This window comes from Coregonus clupeaformis, chromosome 23 (genome assembly GCF_020615455.1).
Source record: "Coregonus clupeaformis isolate EN_2021a chromosome 23, ASM2061545v1, whole genome shotgun sequence".
NCBI classification, from domain to species: domain Eukaryota; kingdom Metazoa; phylum Chordata; class Actinopteri; order Salmoniformes; family Salmonidae; genus Coregonus; species Coregonus clupeaformis.
This window is the reverse complement of record NC_059214.1, coordinates 36,486,662-36,514,222: the sequence shown is the minus strand read 5'-3', so window position 1 is coordinate 36,514,222 and position 27,561 is coordinate 36,486,662. Positions and strand designations below refer to the sequence as shown.

Here is a 27,561-nt window from a genome sequence, read left to right as displayed (position 1 = left end):
CAGAACTCATGACTCAAATACAGTATGAATGAATGGAATAATTAATTAATAAATATTCATGTCCTGCCACCCTTGTGATTTGCAAAATATGTGTTTGTTTGAAAGAGACATCTACAGGAAATGACATAATTGCCAGGGGAGATGGTTGGCGGCCTACTATACCTCGTGAAGTCGGAGCTCTCTCTCATGAACCAGTTTCTTCACAAAGTTGGCGATGAACAGAACCCAGGCAATCATCAAGACCAGAGGGAAGGCAAACGCGATGCTGTTCAGGTACCTTAGGAAGAGACATGACAGCTGTCAATCAATCAATCAATCAATGTCACAGCCTAGCTACCAGCGCTGGGACTACCACAGTAGCCCCTGAGAAAGAAAAACAACATTTTCACTCACTTGCAAAAAATATGCATTACATAGTCATGCATGCACACACTCATACAATCACTCTCAGATGAACACATTATGATGAGCATGTACTGTATATAACTCACTCACTCACTCATACACACACAGAAACAAAAACAGTGCCCTAGAAAAAACAATAACAACGACAATGTCCTAACCTCATAATTCACTCAAAGCTTTTTTCCATAATCAGAGAGGGTATACCCTGATACTTGGACCTTGTCAATATTTATTATAAAACAAGTAATATTTCAAAGTGATCGTATCGGGAATAATGTGTTGTTCCCTAATAAATCAATGGACCAGAGCTGCAGGGATCACCATGTATGCGTCCCAAATGGCACCCTACTTCCTTTATAGTGCACTACCTTTAAACAGGGCACATAGGCCCATTGGGTCAAAAGTAGTGCACTATATAGGGAATAGGGTACCATTTGGGGTGCACACTATATCTCACACATCAATGGGAGGCAGCCAGGCAGAGAGAGCAGCACGGGTACGCTGCGTTCGTGAGATGAGATATCAATGTTGGCTTCAGAAGCACTCTCAGTAAGATGTAAACATAGACATTATGCTCAACCATGATTTATGGCGAAGCGTGTACTGTATTGATGCAAAGGACATAGCTAGTAGTTTATGTGTAACCGATGTTGGATCGGAGGCTGGAGGAGAGATGTGGCCGTTTTTTATTGTGGCTCTGCTCATCGACAGGAGGGGAGATAATGTGTGTGTGTGCATATGCATGCCTATGTAGTGCATATTATTGTTTTTTAGTAAGTGTGTGTGTGTGTGTGTGTGTTGGGCCTACTCACTCGTCCTTGAGGAAGCAGGGGTAAGGGAAGGCCTGTAGCTGGACTGCTGGCTCAGTGACCTGCTGTCCTGTCTGCGTCTCTGTGAGATGATGAGATAGACAGTAAAACATCACATAACATAACACAGAACACTTTTGTATTCCTCTTTTCTTACTAGCACTGATTTAGCTGACAGCTGCTTTTTTTAGGAATGTTTTTACTTCCAATGACTATGATATGGGTTGTGTCTTACCTACCTTACCTACCCTTTGGAACCCTTAGAAAAAAGGGTTCCAAAAGGGTTATTCGGCTGTCCCCATAGAAGGACTCTTTTTAGTTCCAGGTAGAACTATTTTTGGTTCTGGGTAGAACCTTCTGTGGAAAGGGTTCTACATGGAACCAAAACAGTTCTACCTGGAACCAAAAAGCGTTCTTCAAATGGTTCTCCTATGGGGACAGCCAAAGTATCCTTTTAGGTTCTAGATAGCACAATTTTTTAAAAAGAGTACTGTAAGTCACTCTAGATAAGAGCATCTGCTAAATCACCAAAATGTAAATGTAAACATATCATGAACAACATAACGTTACCTATGATGGCCCTGTCGATGCTCTCCTGCAGGTATACAAAGCCTCGGTTGTAGCGCTGGGTCTTCAAGGAGGAGATGTAGGGGTCCTTCACCCAGAAAGGGTTGCGGGAGCGGTCGGTCCGCATGGCGTTCTCGATGGACATGCGGATGGTGTAGTCCACCTTGGGAGGCAGCGCGGAGGAGGAGGAGCCTGAGGTGTCTCGCCGCTTCCTGTGTGAGTCATCATCATCCTTGGGCAGCTTGAAGATGATACCTGCAGAGACACAGAAACAGAACCCAAACTGCTATTTTTGTTTCTTTTTGACTATTTTAACTGAAAACTATTATATTAAGTAACTTTATTGTTACAGAGAAATTATTTCATATGGGAATCAAGATGGCTGTACTGTGCCAAACAAAAAAGGTTGATGCCAAAACACAAGGCTTTTATTTTGAAATATAAAGGATCAACTAACTGGCGTAGAGGTCTCTGGTCTGGGTGAGGTGTTCAGCCATGGTGTTGAGGTCGTCAGTAGAGTTGATGCCGTGGAAGCGGTCAAAGTTAATACAGGAGGATAGGTTAATCATCAGGTTGGACAGAGTGGTGATCTGGGTCACAATGTCCTTGTTCTTCTCCAGGAGGGTCGTCGTGCTTGCTAGGGGGAGGCCAAGGTTATATTAGATATAATAATAATAGAAAGATAAAGAAGATCTATAGCTAATAAAGTGGAGAAATATCTTAAAACAGATTAGCAAAGAAGTAGTGAGAGGGGGTCAGGGGTCAGGGTGGAGATATATATTAAATACAAAGATAATATAAACACTAAAGAAAAAAAGATCCACATTATAAAGAATGTATGAATTAATGAAAACATGTATTGCCCCGAAGGGAATTTGAATGCAGAAGATATATTAAGACACATTTTATTGGAATGTGTCTTAATTGAAAGCCTTGATTTTTGGGATATTTTACAGGGAGATAGCTAGAGAATAAGGGATAAGGGTTGTCTTGTCTGTAGCCATTTTCAAAAGTAAGACCTTCAAATACAAAACTCACAGAAGTTCTTGAGAGTATCCTTCATCTTGCTCACATCAATGTCTGTCTGCATCTCGATGAAATTCTGAACAAAGGAATTGCCAAGGGAATTCTAGGAGGGAGGAAGAAGTTGAATAAAATAACATCAAGATACAGTTGCTGAAACTTTCAGTTGCTGAAAAAAACTTTCTAGCATTTTCCTCTACTTTCCTAGATATATGGAATTTGCACCCTATTTCCTAGAGAGTGCACTACTTTTGACCAGAACCCTTGTCAAAAGTAGCGCACTATATAGGGAATAGGGTGCCATTTGGAACGCAGCCATGGAGTCCAGGAAAAAGCAGATTGTAGCTTATATAAACCCAGTGTAGCTTTAAGAATAGCTGGTTCATACCTGGAGCATTGGCAGGGTTTGATTCAGTATCTTGGCTGAGTCCATAATGTAGGAAGAGGACTGGAGCCAATCCTGGGAGTACATCTTCAGGTTGGCAAACTGCTGCATTGTGGCATTGGACTGGAAGACAATACATACAGATGGTGATACAGTGTAGTAAGTGTGTGTGTGTGTATTGTGCTTGCACGTGTGCGTGCACATGTTTGTCTGTGTGCACGTGTGTGCACGTGTGTGTGTGTGTGATTGTACCTTTTTTATGATGGCCCTAGTGAGTGGTGTGTCTGGGCTGTAGAGGACCTGTCCCAGCAGCATCGGCTTGAGGAAGGCCCAGGCTATGGCTCCTCCAGTGGTGTTCACCATGTCCAGGTAGAAGTTCATACAGAAAGGAGCTGTCCAGGGGAAGAGAAGGTGCAGGTTATAAGATATGTCAGTCCTACATTCTTAAAGGAAAATGTCACAATTTTCAACCTCATATTAAATCATAATTAATAATTAAGATATTCAGAATCTTGTTGTAATGACATAATTTCAATCAGCTTTGAACAGCGGGTCTATACTTAAATCAAATAAGCAATGTGTGCTTATGTATGTAAAATGTATGTAATGTTGTCTCCGGCTGGAGCAGCCTACTACTTTTAATTATCTAATAAATTAAATCAGTCAACAAATCAATCAACTAATCAACCAATCAATCATGTGCAAAGTGGGTTCCATACTGGCATTGCGAGGGATCTTGAACTTGTTGACCAGCTCCTCCACCCTGTGCTCCTGCTGTGTGGAGGGGTCTGTCTCAGTCATGATGGGCAGCTTAGAGATGCCAAACAGGGACATGATGCCATGGTTACACATGGCTCTGGACACAGTGGTGAATGTCGCTCTGCTGGACATTGATCTGGTTTTACCATGCACCATCTGGGGGAGGGAAGAGAAGAGTTAGGAGGGATGAATGTAGGTGAGCAGGAGGGAGGGAGGGACAGAGAGAGACAGACCCACAGCCATACAGACCCACAGCCAGACAGACCCAGAGCCATACAGACCCACAGCCATACAGACCCACAGCCATACAGACCCACAGCCATACAGACCCACAGCCATACAGACCCAGAGCCAGACAGACCCACAGCCATACAGACCCACAGCCAGACAGACCCAGAGCCAGATAGACAGACTGATAGCAGCAATCCTCTCAGACTCAGCCATTCACTACTATCTCAGTATGGGTAGAGCTCCATAGAGAAACACAATACTTCTGTTCTATCTAATTCTGTGTCTGTCTCAGTATGAGCAGAAAGAGAGAAAGAAACAGGAAGACAGACAGACAGGTAGACAGACTGCTAGCTACAACCCTCTCAGATTGTCTCAGCATCACGCCTCAATACTCACGCTGCGGAACTCTGGGTCAGAGACCAGGTTGAGGTCTCGTATGGAGAACATATAGTCCTGCAGGCGGCCGACGGCAGGAAGCAGCTTGCTCATCATGTCCGTCAGGAACTTGACCATCTGCAGCATGAACCCCACCACGCTCTGCATCTCACTGGACAGCATCAGCTGTGGAGAGACACATGGAGGGGCATTAGTATCACACAGTAGACAGCTGAACCCTCTGTCACTAGGACTAGGCTGTATACAGCTGAACCCTCTCTCATTAGGACTAGGCTGTAGACAGCTGAACCCTCTGTCACTAGGACTAGGCTGTAGACAGCTGAACCCTCTGTCACTAGGACTAGGCTGTAGACAGCTGAACCCTCTGTCTGAGAGCCTGTGTACAGAATGCCCTTCGGTCTTACTGTCCTTAATTACATTGCACGTGTACCTATCTCAGTGTTTCTTAATCCCAGTCCTGGTGATCCAAAGGGATGCACATTTTTGTTTTTGCCCTAGCAATCAACTCATCATCAAACCTTTGATTAGTGGAATCAGGTGTGTATTGCTAGTGATAAAACAAAAATGTGCACCCGTTTGGGTCCACAGACCCACATATAGCCACAGAGAATCCTGATGTGTAACCTTTACATGACCTGCCCTGGCACTGAGAGATGACCATTCTTTACCCTGTAGACGACACTCTCCATGTGGACGTAGCAAGCAAACAGCACTATGAAGTTGTACTGTAAAACTGCTGAGGTGGCAGGTTACACACACATACCTTGTATATCACATTCTCCATGTGGATGTAGCGAGCCACGATGACCACAAAGTTGTACCACTGGTTTGTAGGCAGGTTGCAGAAGACCTGGAAGAGGAGCTGCTCTGTGCTATTCATCTGCAGGCTTGTTGGGTCCCTGCAGTGGTGCATGTTAGCCAGCCACGCTAGCATCTATAGAGGGGAGATAGAGATTGTGTATAGGTCAGATCACTAGATACAGTACTAGCTAGTAGCAAATTAGAAGAGTGAGAACATATGATGGAGAGAAGAGGGAGAGAGAATATGTCACTGCAGTGGTGCATGTTAGCCAGCCAGGCTAGGATCTACAGTAGACATAGAGAGGTTGAAGATGGGTCAGAACACTAGCTACAGAAGGCGGACCCTGTGCTTCCAACCCCTCTGTGTGTGTGTGTCTCAGAGGGTTGAGATGTAAGCTAAACAACATAGGATTGAGAAGAGGAAAGGGGATAATACAGTTTATTGTGGAAATTGAAGGTAGGCTATATTGTGGTCTGACTTTCATGACTACTTCTAAAAATGACGATTACATTTTTTCTCTCTCTTTTTGAGACAATTGCATTTGGTGTTATTGTTACACATCACATGGGCATCACAGCTGATCTGAGGCTTGAATAAGCTGAGGTTAGCTCACCTGGAAGTTTCTGTTAGGCATGGTGGTCTCCATCAGCAGGTGGAGGATCTCAGGTGGGATGTCAGTGTGACGCTGGACCGCCAGAGCGAACGCTGTCTTGTTTCTCAAGAGCTCCGACATTTTCACCACTTCTATGAAATACAATACAACAGGTGACTGCAGAGAAAATACAGGAGGTTCAACACCTTGACCACACCGGTAGAAAAGATTTAACAGGTGACTGCAGAGAAAATACAGGATCTTGACCACACCATATATTTAAGCAATATGATCTGAGGGGGTGTGGTATATGGCCAATACACCACGGCTAAGGGCTGTTCTTACGCACGACGCAACGCGGAGTGCCTGGATACAGCCCTTAGCCGTGATATATTGTCCATATACCACAAACCCCCGAGGTGCCTTATTGCGATTATAAACTAAGTTAGTCTATTCCTAGAAAACATTGAACCGCTGTAGTTTAAAACAATTATAGTTTCTGAGGTGGAAGTTGGGAGAGTTATATTTGGGTGTTGTGGTGAGGGAGGCCCCGCTCTCTCCTTTCCCAGATGTTTAGTTCATTTCATTCCGATCTCCTTTGCATTATTGTAGCCATTTTCTGTAGCCTGTCAACTATACCTCTGTCTATCCCTGTTCTCTCCTCTCCGCACAGGCTATACAAAAGCCTCACACCGCGTGGCTGCTGCCTCTCTAACCTGGTGGTCCCTGCACGCACCACCCACGTGGAGTTCCAGGTCTCAGGCAGCCTCTGGAACTGCCGTTCTGCTGCCAACAAGGCAGAGTTCATCTCAGCATATGCTACCCTCCAGTCCCTCGACTTCTTGGCGCTGACGGAAACATGGATTACCACTGAAAACACTGCTACTCCTACTGCTCTCTCCTCGTCTGACCATGTGTTCTCGCATACCCTGAGAGCATCTGGTCAACGGGGTGGTGGCACAGGAATCCTCATCTCTCCCAAGTGGACATTCTCTATTTTTCCCCTGACCCATCTGTCTATCTCCTCATTTGAATTCCATGCTGTCACAGTCACTAGCACATTTAAGCTTAACATCCTTGTCATTTATCGCCCTCCAGGTTCCCTTGGAGAGTTCATCAATGAGCTTGACGCCTTGATAAGTTCCTTTCCTACCTCTGCGGAAGCACAGTTCCCGCTCAGCCCAGTCAAAACTGTTCACTGCTCTGGCACCCCAATGGTGGAACAAGCTCCCTCACGACGCCAGGAGAGCGGAGTCACTCACCACCTTCCGGAGACATTTGAAACCCCACCTCTTTAAGGAATACCTGGGATAGGATAAAGTAATCCTTCTATATACCACAAACTCCTGAGTTGCCTTATTGCTATTATAAACTGGTCACCAGTGTAATTAGAGCACTAAAAATACATGTTTTGTCATACCCGTGATATATGGTCTGATATACCATGGCTGTCAGCCAATCAGCATTCAGGGCTCGAACCACCCAGGTTATAATTATATTTAAAGGTTGTATATTATAATTAATTCTAAAAGCAGTATGGACCGCATGTTCAGCAGAGCAAAATACATTACATGAGCTTTACTCTTCATTGTATAATTAGGCAATTAGCTAACAAATTATCTAAGTGATTAGCTAATTAACACTTAATTAACAAGCAATTAGCTAATTAATAACTTAGCTTATCGAGTGCAGTAATTACAGTAATGGGGAAGTAGTGCCTGGAGTTTATCTAGTCTAGTGGTTAAGGCCACTGCCTCCAGTACATATGGTTCCCCTGCCTGCATGAGATCGAATCCCGGCCTCACCATCATTCTCACCTCTGTATCTCCCCTTAATTAATTAATCTATCTATCTCCCCTTCATCCATGCCTGTCACTGCCAAAAACAACAATAAAATCCTAAGAAATGAATATAAAAAAGTAATTGGTACAGTGAGGGAAAAATGTATTTGATCCCCTGCTGATTTTGTACGTTTGCCCACTGACAAAGAAATGATCAGTCTATAATTTTAATGGTAGGTTTATTTGAACAGTGAGAGACAGAATAACAACAAAAAAATCCAGAAAGACGCATGTCAAAAATGTTATGAATTGATTTGCATTTTAATGAGGGAAATAAGTATTTGACCCCTCTGCAAAACATGACTTAGTACTTGTTGGCAAAACCCTTGTTGGCAATCACAGAGGTCAGACGTTTCTTGTAGTTGGCCACCAGGTTTACACACATCTCAGGAGGGATTTTGTCCCACTCCTCTTTGCAGATCTTCTCCAAGTCATTAAGGTTTCAAGGCTGACGTTTGGCAACTCGAACCTTCAGCTCCCTCCACAGATTTTCTATGGGATTAAGGTCTGGAGACTGGCTAGGCCACTCCAGGACCTTAATGTGCTTCTTCTTGAGCCACTCCTTTGTTGCCTTGGCCGTGTGTTTTGGGTCATTGTCATGCTGGAATACCCATCCACGACCCATTTTCAATGCCCTGGCTGAGGGAAGGAGGTTCTCACCCAAGATTTGACGGTACATGGCCCCGTCCATCGTCCCTTTGATGCGGTGAAGTTGTCCTGTCCCCTTAGCAGAAAAACACCCCCAAAGCATAATGTTTCCACCTCCATGTTTGACGGTGGGGATGGTGTTCTTGGAGTCATCGGCAGCATTCCTCCTCCTCCAAACACGGCGAGTTGAGTTGATGCCAAAGAGCTCCATTTTGGTCTCATCTGACCACAACACTTTCACCCAGATGTTCATTGGCAAACTTCAGATGGGCCTGTATATGTGCTTTCTTGAGCAGGGGGACCTTGCGGGCGCTGCAGGATTTCAGTCCTTCCCAGCTGCCTTGAGATCATTGACAAGATCCTCTTGTGTAGTTCTGGGCTGATTCCTCACCGTTCTCATGATCATTGTAACTCCACGAGGTGAGATCTTGCATGGAGCCCCAGGCCGAGGGAGATTGACAGTTATTTTGTGTTTCTTCCATTCGCGAATAATCACACCAACTGTTGTCACCTTCTCACCAAGCTGCTTGGCGATGGTCTTGTAGCCCATTCCAGCCTTGTGTAGGTCTACAATCTTGTCCCTGACATCCTTGGAGAGCTCTTTGGTCTTGGCCATGGTGGAGAGTGGAATCTGATTGATTGATTACTTCTGTGGACAGGTGTCTTTTATACAGGTAACAAGCTGAGATTAGGAGCACTCCCTTTAAGAGTGTGCTCCTAATCTCAGCTCGTTACCTGTATAAAAGACACCTGGGAGCCAGAAATCTTTCTAATTGAGAGGGGGTCAAATACTTATTTCCCCCATTAAAATGCAAATCAATTTATAACATTTTTGGCATGCGTTTTTCTGGATTTTTCTGTTGTTATTCTGTCTCTCACTGTTCAAATAAACCTACCATTAAAAGGAGACTGATAATTTCTTTGTCAGTGGGCAAACGTACAAAATCAGCAGGGGATCAAATACTTTTTTCCCTCACTGTATACCTGGAGAGGTCATGTTGATGTTGAGTGTCTTCAGGCTGCTGATGTTCAGGCCAAGCGCCTGGGTGAGTACAGAGGTCCTGTATCACACACATACACAGGCACATTATCCACATACACAGGCACATCACACACACACACATACACAGGCACATCATACACACACACGGACACACACACGCACATTTGTCAACGATGACATCTATTTACACAAAAAATATATACCATTTAGTTCTTCATTTATTTTAAAGTCTACATGTCCTATAATGTCTCCATACCAGTTTGTGTTGACATTGTAGGTGTTGGGGTCTCCTACGAAGGTTTCAAACAGAGCTTCATACAGGTCAGAGCTGTCCTGGAACAGACTCCGGGTCATTATGTGGAAGGCCTGGAGAATGGGCATGGCAGTCTCACACAGGAACCCTGGGCCAAGAGACAGAGCCTGCATCAACTGCTGGATAGAGCCCATATCCTCCAGCGTGCACACCTGCAACACAAGTTTCAAGTTTATTTGCAATGTGTAATGAATAGGCCTACATTGACAATCTTACTCACTCACAAAGCAGAAGTTGCAAGATCAGTGATATGGATTGTGAATTTCTGTCAGTATTGAAGGCCAATGGTAGCAGTCAAAACACTAAATAAAACATGTTACTGTATGTGTGTGTGTCTTGTTGTAGAACACATGTAGCTCCTCGCTGTTGCAACACATGTCTGTGTCTACCCTAGTCTTGGTGATGTTATGGTAGTCTAGACATTATTCCAGAGAGAAACAGCCTCTGTATCCCTCTCGCCCTACAGATGAAGGTTTCATGAGAAGTAATGTGTTCTAACATTAGAGGTCAGGTGGACCAGTATGTTGCTGAAGTTTCCATCTGACCAGCTGCTGTTGAAGAGTTCAGACCCTAACTGGATGGTCTGCAGCAGGAGGTGGAGGCTCTCTGTGGAGGGAGGGAGAGAGGGAGGGAGGGGGAGAGAGAGATAGAAAGGGAGAGAGATAGAGGGAGGGAAAGGGAGGGCAGTAGAGATGTGTTAAGGTGACATGGTAACACAGTGTCCCACAGGGCATCATTACCACCTCATTACCACCTCTATTTCAGGGTGGCCTCACTGAATAGCAAGCACCAAATGATGTGGTTAAACTGGGACCCTACACACTACTGACAAGGCAAAGGGACCAACCCTATGCATCCCAAATATCACCCTATTCTTCACACAGTGCACTACTTAGGTCTCTGGTCAAGGTGAAACATCTAATTAAAACGAGACACGGACTACGGTGAATAGTAAATATTGGTGTACTGCATTGAAAACCCAGGAGAAAAGCGAGTGACTTAACATACTCTTTGAATCATTTAGGATCTCAGGGGTACTGCAGAGGAGAAAATAATAAAAAGAGTATGATCCTCAAGCTAGGAGCATACCTCTGGGAAATGAAAGGGTTGTAGCTAAAGTAGCTGTAGTGCGGTTTTTCAAGTGACTATACTGCATATGCAGGGATATAACCGTGTTACACCGCATTATAAAACAAGTACAGTAGCCAATTAAAATGTGGTCACAAAGCTATTATATTTGAGTGTGTGTGTGTGTGTGTGTGTGCGTGTGTGTGTGCACTTACGCGTGCACATGTATGTGTGGGTGGTGGGGTGTATTTAGTGATTGAATTCTTACTTGGCTAATGAGATTGAATAATGTTTAATAAGGTGCAGAGTGTCTTTCTCTTGGAGATGCGCCATATGCCTCCTGGCTTATCTGGAGTTCTAACAAAGCTCACATTATTAAGCCTATCCTATTGCACTGCATGGTTTCAATATGAAATATGTCCATTATATAATAATGGTGTCTGGAATAAGTCTACATTAAAAACACATTGTGTGCAATGAAGTATATAAACCCTCGATTGCTGATGCTATGTATTGGCCAATGAGAGGCTTTGAAGCCACCTGTCGGCCATATTGGCACTCCCCAGAAGAGCAGTCCTCCATAGGAATGAATGGAATTCTACAGTATTTCAATTGGTGTGTCTGTGACGGCCAATAGAACACGGCTTGGAAAGCTGCTCATCCAATCATTATCCAGGAACCAAACAACCCGTTTTATAATATAACTTAAAAGTATGCATTAAGGTGTCGGTAATATCATAACAGTGGCAAAAACAAATGTAGACATTAATAAATGCTTTTCTATAGCTTCCAAAATATTTTTTACAATGGTGGAGTAGTGCCAAGATGGAGGCGTGGTGGCTTCAAAACAGCACCCTTGTCAGTCATCTAATGTATATATAAATAATTGATTGTGCAGGATCCTGAAGGACTAGTAAGAGATACAGTGAGGGGAAAAAAGTATTTGATCCCCTGCATGATCAGTCTATAATTTTAATGGTAGGTTTATTTGAACAGTGAGAGACAGAATAATAACAAAAAAAATCCAGAAAAACGCATGTCAAAAATGTTATGAATTGATTTGCATTTTAATGAGGGAAATAAGTATTTGACCCCTCTGCAAAACATGACTTAGTACTTGGTGGCAAAACCCTTGTTGGCAATCACAGAGGTCAGACGTTTCTTGTAGTTGGCCACCAGGTTTGCGCACATCTCAGGAGGGATTTTGTTCCACTCCTCTTTGCAGATCTTCTCCAAGTCATTAAGGTTTCGAGGCTGACGTTTGGCAACTCGAACCTTCAGCTCCCTCCACAGATTTTCTGTGGGATTAAGGTCTGGAGACTGGCTAGGCCACTCCAGGACCTTAATGTGCTTCTTCTTGAGCCACTCCTTTGTTGCCTTGGCCGTGTGTTTTGGGTCATTGTCATGCTGGAATACCCATCCACGACCCATTTTCAATACCCTGGCTGAGGGAAGGAGGTTCTCACCCAAGATTTGACGGTACATGGCCCCGTCCATCATCCCTTTGATGCGGTGAAGTTGTCCTGTCCCCTTAGCAGAAAAACACCCCCAAAGCATAATGTTTCCACCTCCATGTTTGACGGTGGGGATGGTTCTTGGGGTCATAGGCAGTATTCCTCCTCCTCCAAACACGGCGAGTTGAGTTGATGCCAAAGAGCTCCATTTTGGTCTCATCTGACCACAACACTTTCACCCAGTTCTCCTCTGAATCATTCAGATGTTCATTGGCAAACTTCAGATGGGCCTGTATATGTGCTTTCTTGAGCAGGGGGACCATGCGGGCGCTGCAGGATTTCAGTCCTTCACAGCGTAGTGTGTTACCAATTGTTTTCTTGGTGACTATGGTCCCAGCTGCCTTGAGATCATTGACAAGAACCTCCCGTGTAGTTCTGGGCTGATTCCTCACCGTTCTCATGATCATTGCAACTCCACAAGGTGAGATCTTGCATGGAGCCCCAGGCCGAGGGAGATTGACAGTTCTGTTGTGTTTCTTCCATTTGCAAATAATCGCACCAACTGTTGTCACCTTCTCACCAAGCTGCTTGGCGATGGTCTTGTAGCCCATTCCAGCCTTGTGTAGGTCTACGATCTTGTCCCTGACATCCTTGGAGAGCTCTTTGGTCTTGGCCATGGTGGACAGTTTGGAATCTGATTGATTGATTGCTTCTGTGGACAGGTGTCCTTTATACAGGTAACAAGCTGAGATTAGGAGCACTCCCTTTAAGAGTGTGCTCCTAATCTCTGCTCGTTACCTGTATAAAAGACACCTGGGAGCCAGAAATCTTTCTGATTGAGAGGGGGTCAAATACTTATTTCCGACATTAAAATGCAAATCAATTTATAACATTTTTGACATACATTTTTCTGGATTTTTTTGTTGTTATTCTGTCTCTCATTGTTCAAATAAACCTACCATTAAAATTATAGACTGATCATTTCTTTGTCAGTGGGCAAACATACAAAATCAGCAGGGGATCAAATACTTTTTTCCCTCACTGTATATAAAAGTCAAAGGGAGAGGCGGAGGGAAGGTCTGACTTCTGACTTCTTCTGACTTCTGTACCAGAGGACACCTGACATGCGGGGCCAAGAAATCAAATTATGCATATGAACATTTAACAGTGTGAAGACTGCATGTGGTTGTCTGCAAGGGTTAGGTCTGTAGGAGTCGTTACGCAATTAGACACAATGTGAGTAGGAGGAGGAAAGACACTGGGGAGATGGAGTTAGTAGGAGAACATATGGCCCCTGGTCAAAAGTACTATATTTACATTTTAGTCATTTAGCAGACGCTCTTATCCATAGCGACTTACAGTTAGTGAGTGCATACATTTTTCATACTGGCCCCCCGTGGAAATCGAACCCACAACCCTGGCGTTGCAGGCGCCATGCTCTACCAACTGAGCTACAGAGGCTACACTAAATAGGGAATAGGGTGCCATTTGGGATGTAACCTTAGTTAGAGATAATCTATGCTTAGAGGCTAGGATTATGGATAACGGAAGAATGAAGAAAAGTAAGTTTGTCCACTCCGCGGATTCCCCTCCATCTAACTAACGACTGAAACTAAATGTGATTTATTTGTCTTTGTAATGTCTTTCTGGAGCCAATCGGCCAGGTCTATAGTGAGTGAGACTCTTGTCTCATTTATTTATCCTTTATTTAAACCAGGTGAATCCTATTGAGCAAAACATATCGTTTTCAAGGGAGTCCTGACTGAGCCGCGAGCCTTTGAGCCGCTTACATGCTATCAGACCGCGCGTGCGCCATCGCGCACAAGTTGGTTTTGTCCACCCACACCAGACGCGATCAGGACACGCAGGTTGAAATATCAAAACAAACTCTGAACCAATTATATTAATTTCGGGACAGGTTGAAAAGCATTAAACATTTATGGCAATTTAGCTAGCTTGCTGTTGCTAGCTAATTTGTCCTGGGATATAAACATTGGGTTGTTATTTTACCTGAAATGGACAAGTTACTCTACTCCGACAATTAATCCACAGATAAAACGGTAAAAGTTGGTTTTCTAGCTATCTTGCCTCCTTCAGGCTTCTTCTTCTTTGGACTTTATATGACGGTTGGCAACCAACTTTATGGTGCATTACCACGACCAACTGGACTGGAGCATAGACCTCAGTTCATCTTTCAATCATCCACGTGGGTAGATGCTCCTAAAAACCAATGAGGAGATGGGAGAGGCAGGACTTGCAGCGCGTTGAGCATCACAAATAGAACCGAATTCTATTTTAGCGCCTGGCCACGCAGACGCTCGTTGACGCGCGCGAGCAGTGTGGGTGCAATGATTGAATAACATGTATGTGTACATTTATTTTGCAACGCTCGTGCACGCGACTCGTGCGGTGTGGTCAACATGTTAGAGAGGAGGGGAGGGAGTCAAGAATTGATAGATTTGTAAATTAAGAGTAATTGAAGAGTAAAGTAACTAGGCTTACCTTGTGATTCAGTGGCCAGGCCCATTGTGATGTTCTTAATAAGGGGAGCACAGGGAATGTCCTCAGGAACCCTGTTAGATATGTCTGTCAGAACCATCGACAACCTGAGGGAGTGGGCAGAAGAAGAAAAACCATCATCATCAGGTGCTCATCCTATTTGTGCATGTAGTACTGTACACTACAAATAGTTACATCTTTCATCATGGTTGTTATGCACGTGATCCTAACAGAGTCAGGAAAATAGATGATAATATTAGTAAGTGAAAATATTAAACTAAATACCAAGTAAGCGGGAAATACTGCTTCTGAGATAAAATAATAAGTTAGATATCAAACCACAAAGAAATGCAAAAAACAATGTCATCAAAGCTGAGATCTCTGTATGCAACAGCTGTGAGCACAAGCTATTATCATGGGACAATGTGACACTTATTCAGCTTCATTAACCATTTATCTCCAAAGCAACAGCAAAACTTAGCCTGGTCCCAGACCTGTTTGTGCTGTATAGCCAACTTCTATGATCATTTTCATGCCAACGACCATAGAAGTTGGCAAGACAGAACAAACAGATCTGCAATCAGGCTAAAAACAGAAAACTAACTTGTGTGTCCAGTTGGTCTCGTTCATCATTAGCAAATGTCCAGTGTTCATCTTGGCTGCAGCCAGTACCAGACGAGCCACGCTGGCCTCCATGCTAGTGTTTGCCAGGCCCAGGAGACCCTGAACATTATGGAGAAGCAGCTGGGTGATATCAGCAGTCTGGGCCAGGGGGCCTCGGCCTGACTGTAACACTTGCAACATCTTCTGGATGGCATGTTCCAGGTCGCCTAAATGGTTAACAGACACAAATGTAGTCATTTCTACAGTGCTAGTTTTAATGTAAGCAGTCCTTCAAGGAGGAACAATTATATGTCGGTTAATGGTTAACGGAAACCAATTTATTTTGTTTTAATTAATTAATTTGAAATGTTTTGTAAATGTTTTGTTTGATTTTAATTGTAAATGGTCATCCATGGAGGAAGAAAGTATAGCTTGCCAGTCCCTGACACAAGAGGAACCATAGCTTTGTATCATAGTTCCCTGGTACAAAAAAGATGGAGAAACACTGACCTATGATACTGCCTGTTGTCTGCAGGCTGGGGTATGAAGACAGAGATACCAGGAGACTCTGAACCGAGCTGGAGATGACAGCCGTAGCGCCGGCAATGTCCCCAGTGGTGGCGGTGTAGTTGATAGCCATGGCGGTGATGTGCAAGATATGGAGGGAGACGTTGAAGTAGTGTTCACCGCCATCGGGCATCAGGGGCGCCACAGCCATGGCAGCCTGGTTGAGGGATGCCAACACGGCAGGTACGTGGACGGCTGATCCGGACATTGATAAACCTTCCCACAGGCTGGTGGACACCTGGTGATGATGATGTTTACAAATATGGCTAACACTTTACTGTTGACCCCCTTATGTATGCATTCATAAAGCATTTATAACAGCTACATAAGACATTATAACATCCGTCATAGGCAGTCATAAACATTACCTGTTGTGACACTCCAAACAGGCCCTGGACCATGGCACCAGCACTGGCCCCCTGGTACCCTGTTGGGGTGTTGGTTAGGTTGAGCATAGTAAGGATAGACAGGGTGACCTGCTTGGAGATCCCCAGGAAGGCTGGAGGGATCTGGGCCGTGTTGGAGACCCCAGAGAGTGCAGCGAGGAGGACCGGCTCCAGAGGGAGGACGCACATCCTCTGGTCCTCAGGCAGAAAGGCCACCAGGGCAAGGAAAGTCTGGTTGATCATAGCCTCTTTCTCTTGAGGGCTGCTGAAGTTGTGACTGGCAGCGGAGAGGTTGAACAGGGTATGTGTGGCTAAGGCACTGTTCAGGAGGAGAGGGTGGGTGATGGACTGGATCGGCTTCCCGCCCGGAAGGGCTGTCTCCCTAACGGAGGCAAGGAGATGGTCCAGAGAGGCAGAGAGCATGCTTGTAGCCTTCAGCATCTTCTTCATGTCCCGTGGGTGTGCAACCAGCAGTGCGAAGTCTTTCACCATCTGGCCAGAGGTGTTGAGGTACATCAGGCTGTCTGTGGGTAGGTAAGAGGTTAACGCAACAATGGTCTGGTCTAGAGCCATCACGTACGGATCCAGACTCATGTAAGCTTCTGGTCTGGACAGAGAGCTGAGGATGTTCTGGATGATGGCATTGATCTGAGATGTGATATCCGAGACCTCTTCAAGGTTATCAGCCAGGATGTCGTTGAAGGCAGTGAGAAACTGAACGGCCTTGTTGGATCCATTGTTGGAGCCACTGTAGATGATCCTAGCCACCTCAGCACTCAGCTGCCTCACCATATGCTCCACCCTCTGGGCGACCTGTAGTGGGGGATGCTGGGACAGCACCATGGCCAGGTCTACCATCTTGCCCAGGCCTGCTGACAACTTCTGTATCTTGGCCAAATCCTCCATGATCCAGTCTTCATTGGCTATCTCCATGAACAGCTGGCCGTACGCCTGCCACTGTCTGGGGAGGGTGAGGTAGGAGAGGATTCCCAGGGCCACGTCGATGGGGTCCTCCAGAGGAGGGGAGACTGAGGGACCCCATGTCACGGCTCCGGCCATGGCCCTGGACATGGACCTGGAGACGTTCCCCATGGGTGGTAGTGGTGGTGGTACCATGCCCATGTCCCTGGAGACTCCTTTGAGCACTACAGACAGGTCAGGGTTGCCGAAGAACATATGGGCGGTCTCCATGATGTCTGGCATGGTGGGTGGCATTGCCAGGGCCTGGAACAAGACAGGGTAGTCCAAGTAGAACAGATCCAGGAAGTCATCCATTGGCTCTTTCATTGGCTCCTCCCTCATCAATTCGCGGCGGACCCTCCTGGACACACCCTCATGGTGGCGGGGGAAGGGACTCCTGCTCTGCCCGGTCATCTCGCCTTGTAATTGGCTCAGGTAGTAGTCCAGCGGGGTGAAGATATCACTGGTCTGAGATACCTAAACATTCAGAAAAAAAGGCCAGCAAACATTTGAATGTGATTTGCAATTGAAGCTTAGTGTTTATTTTGTTTAACTTATAATAACAACATGTCTTAATTAACCACACGCATACATTTCAGCTTGCACCTTCCTCAGTGCGTGTGTGGTGTGTCTGGGATACCTGTCTGAGCATGGTGATGACGTGCTCCGCTAGCTCCACAAACATCTCAGAGATGGGAGGGAAGGGGACGCTCATCTGTCTCAAAGTGGATAAGAAGGCCTTCACCACCTCATACATCCTGGGCAGAGCCTGGGTTACCAGGTCAAACCCGGAGGCGGTAGAGGAGCCCCACCAGCCGCTGAACTCAATAGCCTTCTCCAGGATGAGGTTTGTGGCGTTGGTAGATAGGAACTGCTCCATGACGCCGTAGACCATAGGCCAGTCTCCCAACAACTGTACACGGACCAGCTCCCTGACCATGTCTTTCAGCAGCTTGTTGATCGACCCTCCGTCTGGCCTGGAGAAGATGTTCTCTGTGAATGGATGAATGAAAGAATGGATGGATGAATTAATTAATTTCAATTTCTGTCTTGTCACATTCATGTGACCAATCGCTTATGTGATAATTAGTCACCATTTTAAATGAAATAACAATACAAAGTTTTACCTGTGAGTATGGCCTGGATGGAGTCCTGGGTGAGATTAGACCCAGTGAGGAGCATCTCCAGGGCTTCCATCAGGAGGTGCTGGGCTGATGTGGTATTCTAGAATAGAATAGAATAGAATAATTTATTGTCCATTTGGTGAAAACTGAAATTCGTCACCGCCAGACAGATACACACACGCACACACACGCACACACACACACACACACACACACACACACACACACACACATTGAGAGGAGCTTGTAGGCTACCTGAAGTAGATGGCTGTTCTCCAGAGTGTAGTTTAGGGTCATCTCTACAGCCAGGAGGTAGGGTCTCATCCAGGGGTTGTCCATGGCCAGGGCATCCAGCTGCTCCAAGCTCATCCTAAGACCCTGAGTACTGGGGAGGACAAGAGACATGGATTAGGACCAATGACTGTACAAATAATCATTTACAACAAGAATATACAGGTCTGTATGTTTAAGGTTATGACTGTGAGTGAGGACAATAGGGGGCGGTTTCCTGGACACAAATTAAGCCTAGTCCAGGCCTAAAAAGCAAGCTCAATGGAGAATCTGTGTCTGGGAAACAGGCCCTATGTGTTCAAGACATCGATAAATTGAATGCTTTCACAGATATTGTAATTTCATACATGCAGGACAGAAATGCTACTTATGTGTCAGTGAAACTACTCTCCCATTAGTGAAATAGCAGCAAGAGATATGTTGGGTGTCAGAAACAAAGAATAGAATAGCATATAGCTAAAGTTGGATAGCCTGTGGTTAAATTGAAACAGTTTATTTACTGCATGCTTTCATGTACTGCAACTGCTACACTTTTCCCCTACATAAAATAATAATGACTCAATAATGCCATAATTTCTCAATCTGGATTGAATATAACCATATATTTTTGGGGTACTTATTCATAATTTGGGGATATAATTTAGGCTGTGGTATAATATTTATTCTTTCTTTGGGATATTTCCACGACATTGGTCAGTGATCTACGACTCTCGCCGTCGAACTTCCCAAATGGCACCCTATTCCATTATCCCCTTCATAGTGCGCTATCACATTGGGCCCTGGTCAAAAGTAATGCATTATATAGGGAAAGGGTGCCATTTGGGACACAGATGTGATTGATTCCATGAGATATGTATAATGTGATTCTTATCAGCAGTGAGTTCATTATTACAGAAAAGGAAATCAATTAAAGAGGAACAGAGACTCAGATAACTGAATAATAGTTAGACATCAATATCTACACACACACGCGCGCACACACACGCAGAGTCACAGGACCTGTGTTCAGGCAAAGAGTCAAACGAAACTAATGCACATTAATTTGTTCCAAATTCTCTCATGTAATTTAGGAAGGAATCTAAATTGGTTTGCCTCTGGTTCGTGTGTGTAGGTGATAAAATAACTGTGATTTGTGTATTTATTGGTTATTTAATTCTCTCTCTAACCCTCTGAGATAAACATGCTTTCTGCTCCTCCTTCTCGATGTCCAGTATTTGAGCACACCCAGGGCCCGTATTCACAAAGTGTCTCAGAGAAGGAGGGCCGTTCCAGGATCAGTTTTGCCTTCCAGATCATAATGAATAAGATTATATGGACAGGGCGAACCTGATCCTAGATCAGCACTCCTACTCTGGGACGCTTTTTGAATACAGTCAGAGAAACCGCTTATAAACAGCTTATAAAGCAAACCGGGTGTGTCAGTCGGGTATACTGAGAAAGGCAGAATACACAAAAACAGAAAGCAGCACTGACTAGCACTCTTCCTCTGACTGTCAATGTTGACCTTTTGTTGACCCAAAACAACCGTCAGTGGCACATAGAAACAAAGTCATGCCAACGTTGTGTGAAGGTCTGGTCAGGTAAGTATTTGTCACTATTATACCCTTTTTCCACTATTGTCCTGACCCAAACCGTCCTATACTGATATTTTAATTTCACACTGTCCTTTCCAGCCACTACCATATGGTGGATACGTAACTGTAAGGTTCTGTATTTATTTTCTTAGTCAACCTTGTGTTCTTGAACGTAGCCCTGTTTCTTTGTGTTCTTGAACGCAGCCCTGTCTTTCATTTTTGTTCATTGATTTCACCTGTGTTAGTTACTCAACTGGTCTCCTTATTTAGTTCAATTCATTCTGTTTGTGCCTTGTGAGGTATTGTTCGTTTTGACTCTACTAAGCCTTTTCCTAGCCTGTTTGTGAAAACCAGTTATAGCCTTCAGTCCTAGTTTTTGATTCTCCTGCCTGTTTGCCTACCTGTGTATGACCATTGCCTGCTTGTGCCCACGATTCCTGCCTTCTGCGAAGGCGAAATAAACACCTGCCGCGCTCTGCGCGTGAATCTACACCTTTTTCTCCCTGAGTATTCATTACAGTAACCAGGCCAATGCAGTAGAGCTCAGCTCGGCTTAGCTCAGATCAGTCATGTGAAAAGGGCATTAGTGTTTTAGTTGTTAATTAATATATTATAATAATATTTAGCAGACACTTTTATCCAAAGTGACATAGTCACATTTTTCATATGGGTGTCCCCAGGGGGATTTGAACCTGCAGACCTTGGCATTGCAAGTGCCATGCTATACCAACTGAGCCACACAGGACTCACCTCTGGCTCAGTTGTAGTTGGAGGAACTGTGCGTTCCAGTGAGCCTGGTCCTCGGCGGTCATATTAAGTCCCTGTAGATGGTATAAGGTGTTGAACAGCATAGCACCAAGCTGCTCAGTAACTATGGTGCGGTTAACCTGGACCCAGTAGAACGAACGCAGAGCTGCCACGATCACAGCAGCTGTAGTGTCCACTGATCCTGTCCCATGCCCCATTCCCATGCCCTGGGAAGAGAAGACAGCAGAAGACAACAGGCAAAGGAGTTGTGTCAGTAATGTAGCAGCAGAGTTTACTTGGTGATACCATAGTGCCCTCTAGTGGGAAAGTTTTACTAACTGAAATCCTACTGATGTGTGATTACTACTACTCACAGTCATGTTCGGAGTGGCATAGACATAGTTGGATGCAGCGTAGGCCTCCATGACTGGTAGCAGGCTGATGTTACACCACAAGCCCAGGCTGGCCTCACTCAGCCCAGCCGCCTCTCTAACCGGCTCCCAGGCTTTCAGGACCTGCCTACACTCCAAGGCCGTACTCCTATTAGCAGCCTATGATGGGTGAAAAACAGCAACAAGGAGGGACAGTGAATTATGATTTCTATACAAATGTTTAAAAAACAAAACAGCTTAACAGAAGAATGGGACTAAATAATAATAATAATAAAATAACAAAGTAAGTGACATCAAGACAAAAGTCGGAGGACACTGGGGAAATGGACTCATTCTTCTCCACAAGCAGTTCCAGTAAAGCGAAGGGCGGAAGATTCACACCGTTATCTGTGATAATCTTACAGACATCACACTGTCTCATACACACAATGGGGGATAAAATATCTGCCTTATTTGAATTCTTTTTTCCGGAGAGTCATCAGATTCTCTCCAGGGTAAACACACAACAATACAGTATATCATATGAAGGCTAATAGAACAGACAATTAAGTAAGACTGTTTAGTGTGTCAATAAATCTTCTATAACCTCCATATTTATGTAGAAACACTTCCTTTTCTTGTGTAAATATGTATGGCATGACTAAGAGTTTGGTCACATGAAAGGTGATATATTGAGAATGAATCATAAAACCTACAAAAACTCAGTGTTATAGTTTTTCATTGTCTCATTGTATTGTTGGATCATCCACAACTTGAAAGGGAGGCGAGGAAGCTGTGACTTGTTCTCTTTCTATTCATCTTCTATTGTCCCTTATTGTCCAACTTTGGGCTGGGGCTGGACTCTCATGGGAAAACTTTACCCTGATCCACATTAACCCTTTTCACACTGTCGTGCCAACCCGAACTGAACTGGCTCTGATATTTTATTTCAATTTGTCCTTTTCAACACGGTTCCAGCAACTATGGTGGTTGTGTAACCAGGCCAGCTCAGTACAGTTAGTTTGGTTTGACTGGGTTTGGCTAGGTAATGTGAAAAGGCCTATTGTGATACCTCTCCCCCACAGCTTAAGGTCGTGAAAACTGTTTTAGCCAACTTTTGTAGCCAATATTAACAGGTAATGTGGCTAACAACGAGATGGGGTATGAGAGACTGGGACAATCAGTTTTAGCAACGGTCAACTGAAATGTATATTTTTTTAACTAAAAAAAAAGTATCTTGGGCCACTGTTTAGAGAGCTAAGGTGTGTCTTTGCTCATTGTGCTGTCATTAAGAACATCTCTGAAGCAGATAAAAAAGTATATTTGGGACCATCCCTGAGACTGTTCTCTCAGTGACAACGTCTTTTAACAGATATCTAGACAGACACACAATAGCCTACCCAAGTCAGGAGGAACGTTCAAAACATGATGAGCCTATTGTCTTTCAACAGCAGCATAGCTTGAGTTAATTAGTTCCACTGAAGCTATCAGACCGGTAAGTTCTTTTAAAACCATGAAATCATGTAATTGGCCCATGTGTTATCTGTTGTGAAGAGCATGACATTCCTATTGAGCACTGAGGACATTGTGTTACCAACCAGGTAGCCATGTAAATGTCACGAAGACGGTGAGAACCAGCAGCTATCACTAAGGCAGAAAGAAGAAAACCGAAAGAATGCAGCCAGTGCTCTGACCTAACCTGTATGGCAGCTTCCACGGTCAGCTCGATGGCCGAGGGCATTCCATCAGACACGTCAGCCATGTTGAAATCACTGCCATTCACAGCCTGTACTATCTCTGACATCAGGACAGTCAGTGGCTTCTGGAAACTTAAGATGAATGCTGTGAAAGAGAGAGAAAGAGAATTGGGGGGCAGTGAGAGAGAGAACATAAAAAAACACCCATTGTTTTACAATGGGGCACTTATGGGAACATATGTGAGCAACTAAGATACAGTTGAAGTCGGAAGTTTACATACACCTTACCCAAATACATTTAAACTCAGTTTTTCACAATTCCTGACATTTAATCCTAGTAAAAAGTCTGTCTTAGGTCAGTTAGGATCACCCCTTTATTTTAAGAATGTGAAATGTCAGAATAATTGTAGAGAGAATGATTTATTTCAGCTTTTATTTCTTTCATCACATTCCCAGTGGGTCAGAAGTTTACATACACTCAATTAGTATTTGGTAGGATTGCCTTTAAATTGTTTAACTTGGGTCAAATGTTTCGGGTAGCCTTCAAAAAGCTTCCCACAATAAGTTGGGTGAATTTTGGCCCATTCCTCCTGACAGAGCTAGTGTAACTGAGTCAGGATTGTAGGCCTCCTTGCTCGCACACGCTTTTTCAGTTCTGCCCGCAAATGTTCTATAGGATTGAGGTCAGGGCTTTGTGATGGCCATTCCAATACCTTAACTTTGTTGTCCTTAAGCCAATTTGCCACAACTTTGGAAGTATGCTTGGGGTCATTGTCCATTTGGAAGACCCATTTGCGGCCAAGCTTTAACTTCCTGACTGATGTCTTGAGATGTTGCTTCAATATATCCACATCATTTTCCTTCCTCATGATGCCATCTATTTTGTGAAGTGCACCAGTCCCTCCTGCAGCAAAGCACCCCCACAGCATGATGATGCCACCCCCATTCTTCACGGTTGGGATGGTGTTCTTCGGCTTGCAAGCGATCCCCTTTTTCCTCCAAACATAACGATGGTCATTATGGCCAAACAGTTCTATTTTTGTTTCATCAGACTAGAGGACATTTTTCCAAAAAGTACAATCTTTGTCCCCATGTGCAGTTGCAAACCGTAGTCTGGCTTTTTTATGGCGGTTTTGGAGCAGTGGCTTCTTCCTTGCAGAGCAGCCTTTCAGGTTATATCGATATAGGACTCGTTTTACTGTGGATATAGATACTTTTGTACCTGTTTCCTCCAGCATCTTCACAAGGTCCTTTGCTGTTGTTCTGGAATTGATTTGCACTTTTCGCACCAAAGTACGTTCATCTCTAGGAGACAGAACGTGTCTCCTTCCTGAGCGGTATGACGGCTGCGTGGTCCCATGGTGTTTATACTTGCGTACTATTGTTTGTACAGATGAACGTGGTACCTTCAGGCATTTGGAAATTGCTCCCAAGGATGAACCAGACTTGTGGAAGTCTACCATTTTTTGTCTGAGGTCTTGGCTGATTTCTTTTGATTTTCCCATGATGTCAAGCAAAGAGTCACTGAGTTTGAAGGTAGGCCTTGAAATACATCCACAGGTACACCTCCAATTGACTCAAATGATGTAAATGAGCCTATCAGAAGCTTCTAAAGCCATGACATCATTTTCTGGAATTTTCCAAGCTGTTTAAAGGTACAGTCAACTTAGTGTATGTAAACTTCTGACCGACTGGAATTGTGATACAGTGAATTATAAGTGAAATAATCTGTCTGTAAACAATTGTTGGAAAAATGTATTGTGTCATGCACAAAGTAGATGTCCTAACCGACTTGCAAAAACTATAGTTTGTTAACAAGACATTTGTGGAGTGGTTGAAAAACAAGTTTTAATGACTCCAACCTAAGTGTATGTAAATTTCCGACTTCAACTGTAGGTATTTGCATAAATAACTTTCAATGCTAGGCCACAGTTCACTAAATCGTTGTTGGTTCCCTAACTTGTGTATCTAATATACTGTATGTCTGGAATCCAGAATTACTAGCAATCTGTGGTACAAAGAAAACAACAGTGCTGTTAAAGGTGTATGGAAAGCTGCCTCTCAGTCTCACCTGTCTCAGCCTGCATGTTGTTGACCAAGGCTCCCATGACTTGGCTCATCACAGAAACAGCAGGGGGGACAGAGTCCCACACCGGGGTGTCCCTGAGGGTCGACAGGAGGGCCCCAAGCATCCCCTCCAACCTGACATTACAACACACCACAGGGAAGCACTTGGTTTAGAAACTTTACAACCACCACAATACAGCTAGCTTAAAACTATCATTATATACACATAACAGGTGATTATGTTGTGGCCCTCAATACTGTAGTATAAAATATAATACTATACTACTAAAACAAACATTAATATTTTCTCCCCACTCATTAAAATATAATACTATACTACCATACTATAGTTAAAACACCATGGTAATTCTCTCCCCTCTCCCCTCTCCCCATCTAACCAGATACCACTTTCTTCCTTGGACCGATGACCCCTGACCCCTTAACGTACTTGTCCCAGCTGCTTTGGTTAGCCTGCTGAGCGAGGATCTGTATCAGCACAGGGAGGATGTCAGAGAACACCTCAGGAGAAGGCAGCGGGAAAGGCATGATACCCTGCTGCCCAAGGATGAGGGGTAGCACAGAGTTTAGGAGACCAGTCATCTGAAAGGATACAAAAATATCATGTTACTAGTGTTCTCCATTGGAAAACTATTAACAATAGATCAATTTATTAAGGCATGGTTATTAGATGTAATATGTGTGTTATGATGTCATTTCATAGTGTTGTGTGAACCAGGTTAAAGTTAGTAGATAAGTGAATTGGTGCAGCACAGTCTGAATAACATGGATTCAATTCTGTCAAGGAAGATTACTGATGTATATCTTAGAATGATTGATGGATATGATATACTGACTTGGGTACAGGGGAATAACATCAGAGAAGGGAGTGCCCACTGATGGTTACCAGATGTGGTTGAAGAAACGTGTAACAGAGGGTATATAAGTGAGAGGGTCTCTTTGTCTAGTTAGTTCGAAATGACAAGAGGCAAAGCACTGTCTGTTTGTTATAACGAACCATGGTACCTATTAAATATTTCTATGAACTCCCCAGCTAATTGATAAATATCTTCTTGCATCATGAATTACTTGATACCCGAGAAACTCATCATAACAATGTGTAATTGGAAATTGCCTTCTTTGTTAGTCTTCTACAAAAGTATTCAATAATTCCTTGGAAATTAGACAGAAGGAAAGATTGACAAACTTAAATTGAACTATTGGAATTGTCCACACTATGAGCTACTGTGACTCTTGAATGTCAGTGAGACAGCTCAATCTTTGTAGGAACCCATTGAAGAAAAACAATGACACATATTTTAAGCTGTAAACTGGACAAACCACTAATTATACAATCTTGATATCTGCATCGGATGGCATTTTGTGGTTTGGTATGTTGTTGACTGTCTGAGGTGTATGTCATACAACTGACAAGCCTACAGCACATGTATAAAAATTACTTTGCAGAACTGCCACTGTTGTAGAAGGAATTAGATTACACTGAGAATAAACACAAAATTGTAATTTATTATGCATACCTGGCCAGCAAGGTTTTCAGCAGTCATATCATTCCCAATGTTAGCCCATAGACTCATGTTGGTCCATAGACTTGTGTTGCTCCAAATGCTCATGTTGCTCCAAGGCCCCATGTTGCTCCCTGTTGAAGATAATAATGAAAAATGACAGCATATTGTTAGTTATTAACATTACATATGTAGCCAACAATCAAACACATTGATAGCTTCTGTTAGCTAACATACATCATTGTTTTCCAAGAAGACATAGATTCTGACAGCGAGACAGATAGATGTACAGTATGTTGCCATGTTGATTTCTGGCTACAGTTAATATACAGATTCAGACATTGTTTTCCTAGAGGACACAAACTCTGACATTGGCATGTCAATTTACAGTGCTTAAAGTGTCTGGCTGAGATCCTCGTAGGGTTATTTAATAATGAAGTGTATGGTGCCAGCGATACTAAATCACAGGCCATTAGGACAGCAGACGCACTGTCCCAAATGGCACCCTATTCCCTATATAGTGCACTACCCTATGGTCCCTGGTCAAAAGTAGTGCACTACTGTATGTAGAGAATAGGGTGCCATTTGGGACTAGTCCTACAGTGATATTGAGGAGCTGTTATGGGCAACTTGCCTTGGCTTTGGCTGGAGTCCAGGATGAAATGAGTGATGTTGATGATGACAGAGAGATAGACATGGGCACTGCTGTTAGGGTCCAGGAGGCCCTGCACCATCTTCAGTTCGTTCACAATGCTGAGAGGAAAGAAAATGTTATTGTTATCGTTATGTTATTGTTTATCGTCATCATCATCAGCAGCAGCAAAAGTAGCAGCATCATTGTCATCTTCTCCACTATGAG

The 27,561-nt window shown here is 43.9% G+C and overlaps 2 protein-coding genes across 3 annotated transcripts in view; both read right to left on the bottom strand.

The window, feature by feature from the left end:
- The window catches only part of abca12 (ATP-binding cassette, sub-family A (ABC1), member 12), a 69,824-nt gene extending 42,995 nt beyond the window's left edge, over positions 1-26,829 (bottom strand). The window contains exons 1-27 of one of the 2 annotated variants that reach the window (XM_041844712.2): positions 26,718-26,829; positions 25,631-25,782; positions 25,187-25,317; positions 23,118-23,260; positions 21,422-21,598; positions 21,051-21,274; positions 18,691-18,820; positions 18,439-18,535; positions 17,952-18,304; positions 16,334-17,788; positions 15,909-16,203; positions 15,400-15,625; positions 14,799-14,902; positions 10,274-10,380; positions 9,718-9,926; positions 9,443-9,519; positions 5,991-6,121; positions 5,339-5,509; positions 4,576-4,740; positions 3,909-4,104; positions 3,442-3,581; positions 3,193-3,312; positions 2,820-2,910; positions 2,239-2,418; positions 1,785-2,036; positions 1,218-1,296; positions 163-277 (exon numbers count right to left, since the gene is read on the bottom strand). In XM_041844712.2, coding sequence (XP_041700646.2) covers positions 163-277; positions 1,218-1,296; positions 1,785-2,036; positions 2,239-2,418; positions 2,820-2,910; positions 3,193-3,312; positions 3,442-3,581; positions 3,909-4,104; positions 4,576-4,740; positions 5,339-5,509; positions 5,991-6,121; positions 9,443-9,519; positions 9,718-9,926; positions 10,274-10,380; positions 14,799-14,902; positions 15,400-15,625; positions 15,909-16,203; positions 16,334-17,788; positions 17,952-18,304; positions 18,439-18,535; positions 18,691-18,820; positions 21,051-21,274; positions 21,422-21,598; positions 23,118-23,260; positions 25,187-25,317; positions 25,631-25,782; positions 26,718-26,828 — 5,631 coding nt within the window. In that variant the 5' untranslated portion in view covers position 26,829. The remainder of the gene's footprint in view (positions 1-162; positions 278-1,217; positions 1,297-1,784; positions 2,037-2,238; positions 2,419-2,819; positions 2,911-3,192; positions 3,313-3,441; positions 3,582-3,908; positions 4,105-4,575; positions 4,741-5,338; positions 5,510-5,990; positions 6,122-9,442; positions 9,520-9,717; positions 9,927-10,273; positions 10,381-14,798; positions 14,903-15,399; positions 15,626-15,908; positions 16,204-16,333; positions 17,789-17,951; positions 18,305-18,438; positions 18,536-18,690; positions 18,821-21,050; positions 21,275-21,421; positions 21,599-23,117; positions 23,261-25,186; positions 25,318-25,630; positions 25,783-26,717) is intronic. The other variant, XM_041844713.2, reaches the window with a different exon arrangement.
- Positions 26,830-27,174: 345 nt separating this feature from the next.
- Positions 27,175-27,561, bottom strand: part of LOC121536152 — a 29,240-nt gene continuing 28,853 nt past the window's right edge. The window contains exons 22-23 of the mRNA XM_041843433.2: positions 27,337-27,455; positions 27,175-27,191 (exon numbers count right to left, since the gene is read on the bottom strand). Coding sequence (XP_041699367.1) covers positions 27,175-27,191; positions 27,337-27,455 — 136 coding nt within the window. The remainder of the gene's footprint in view (positions 27,192-27,336; positions 27,456-27,561) is intronic.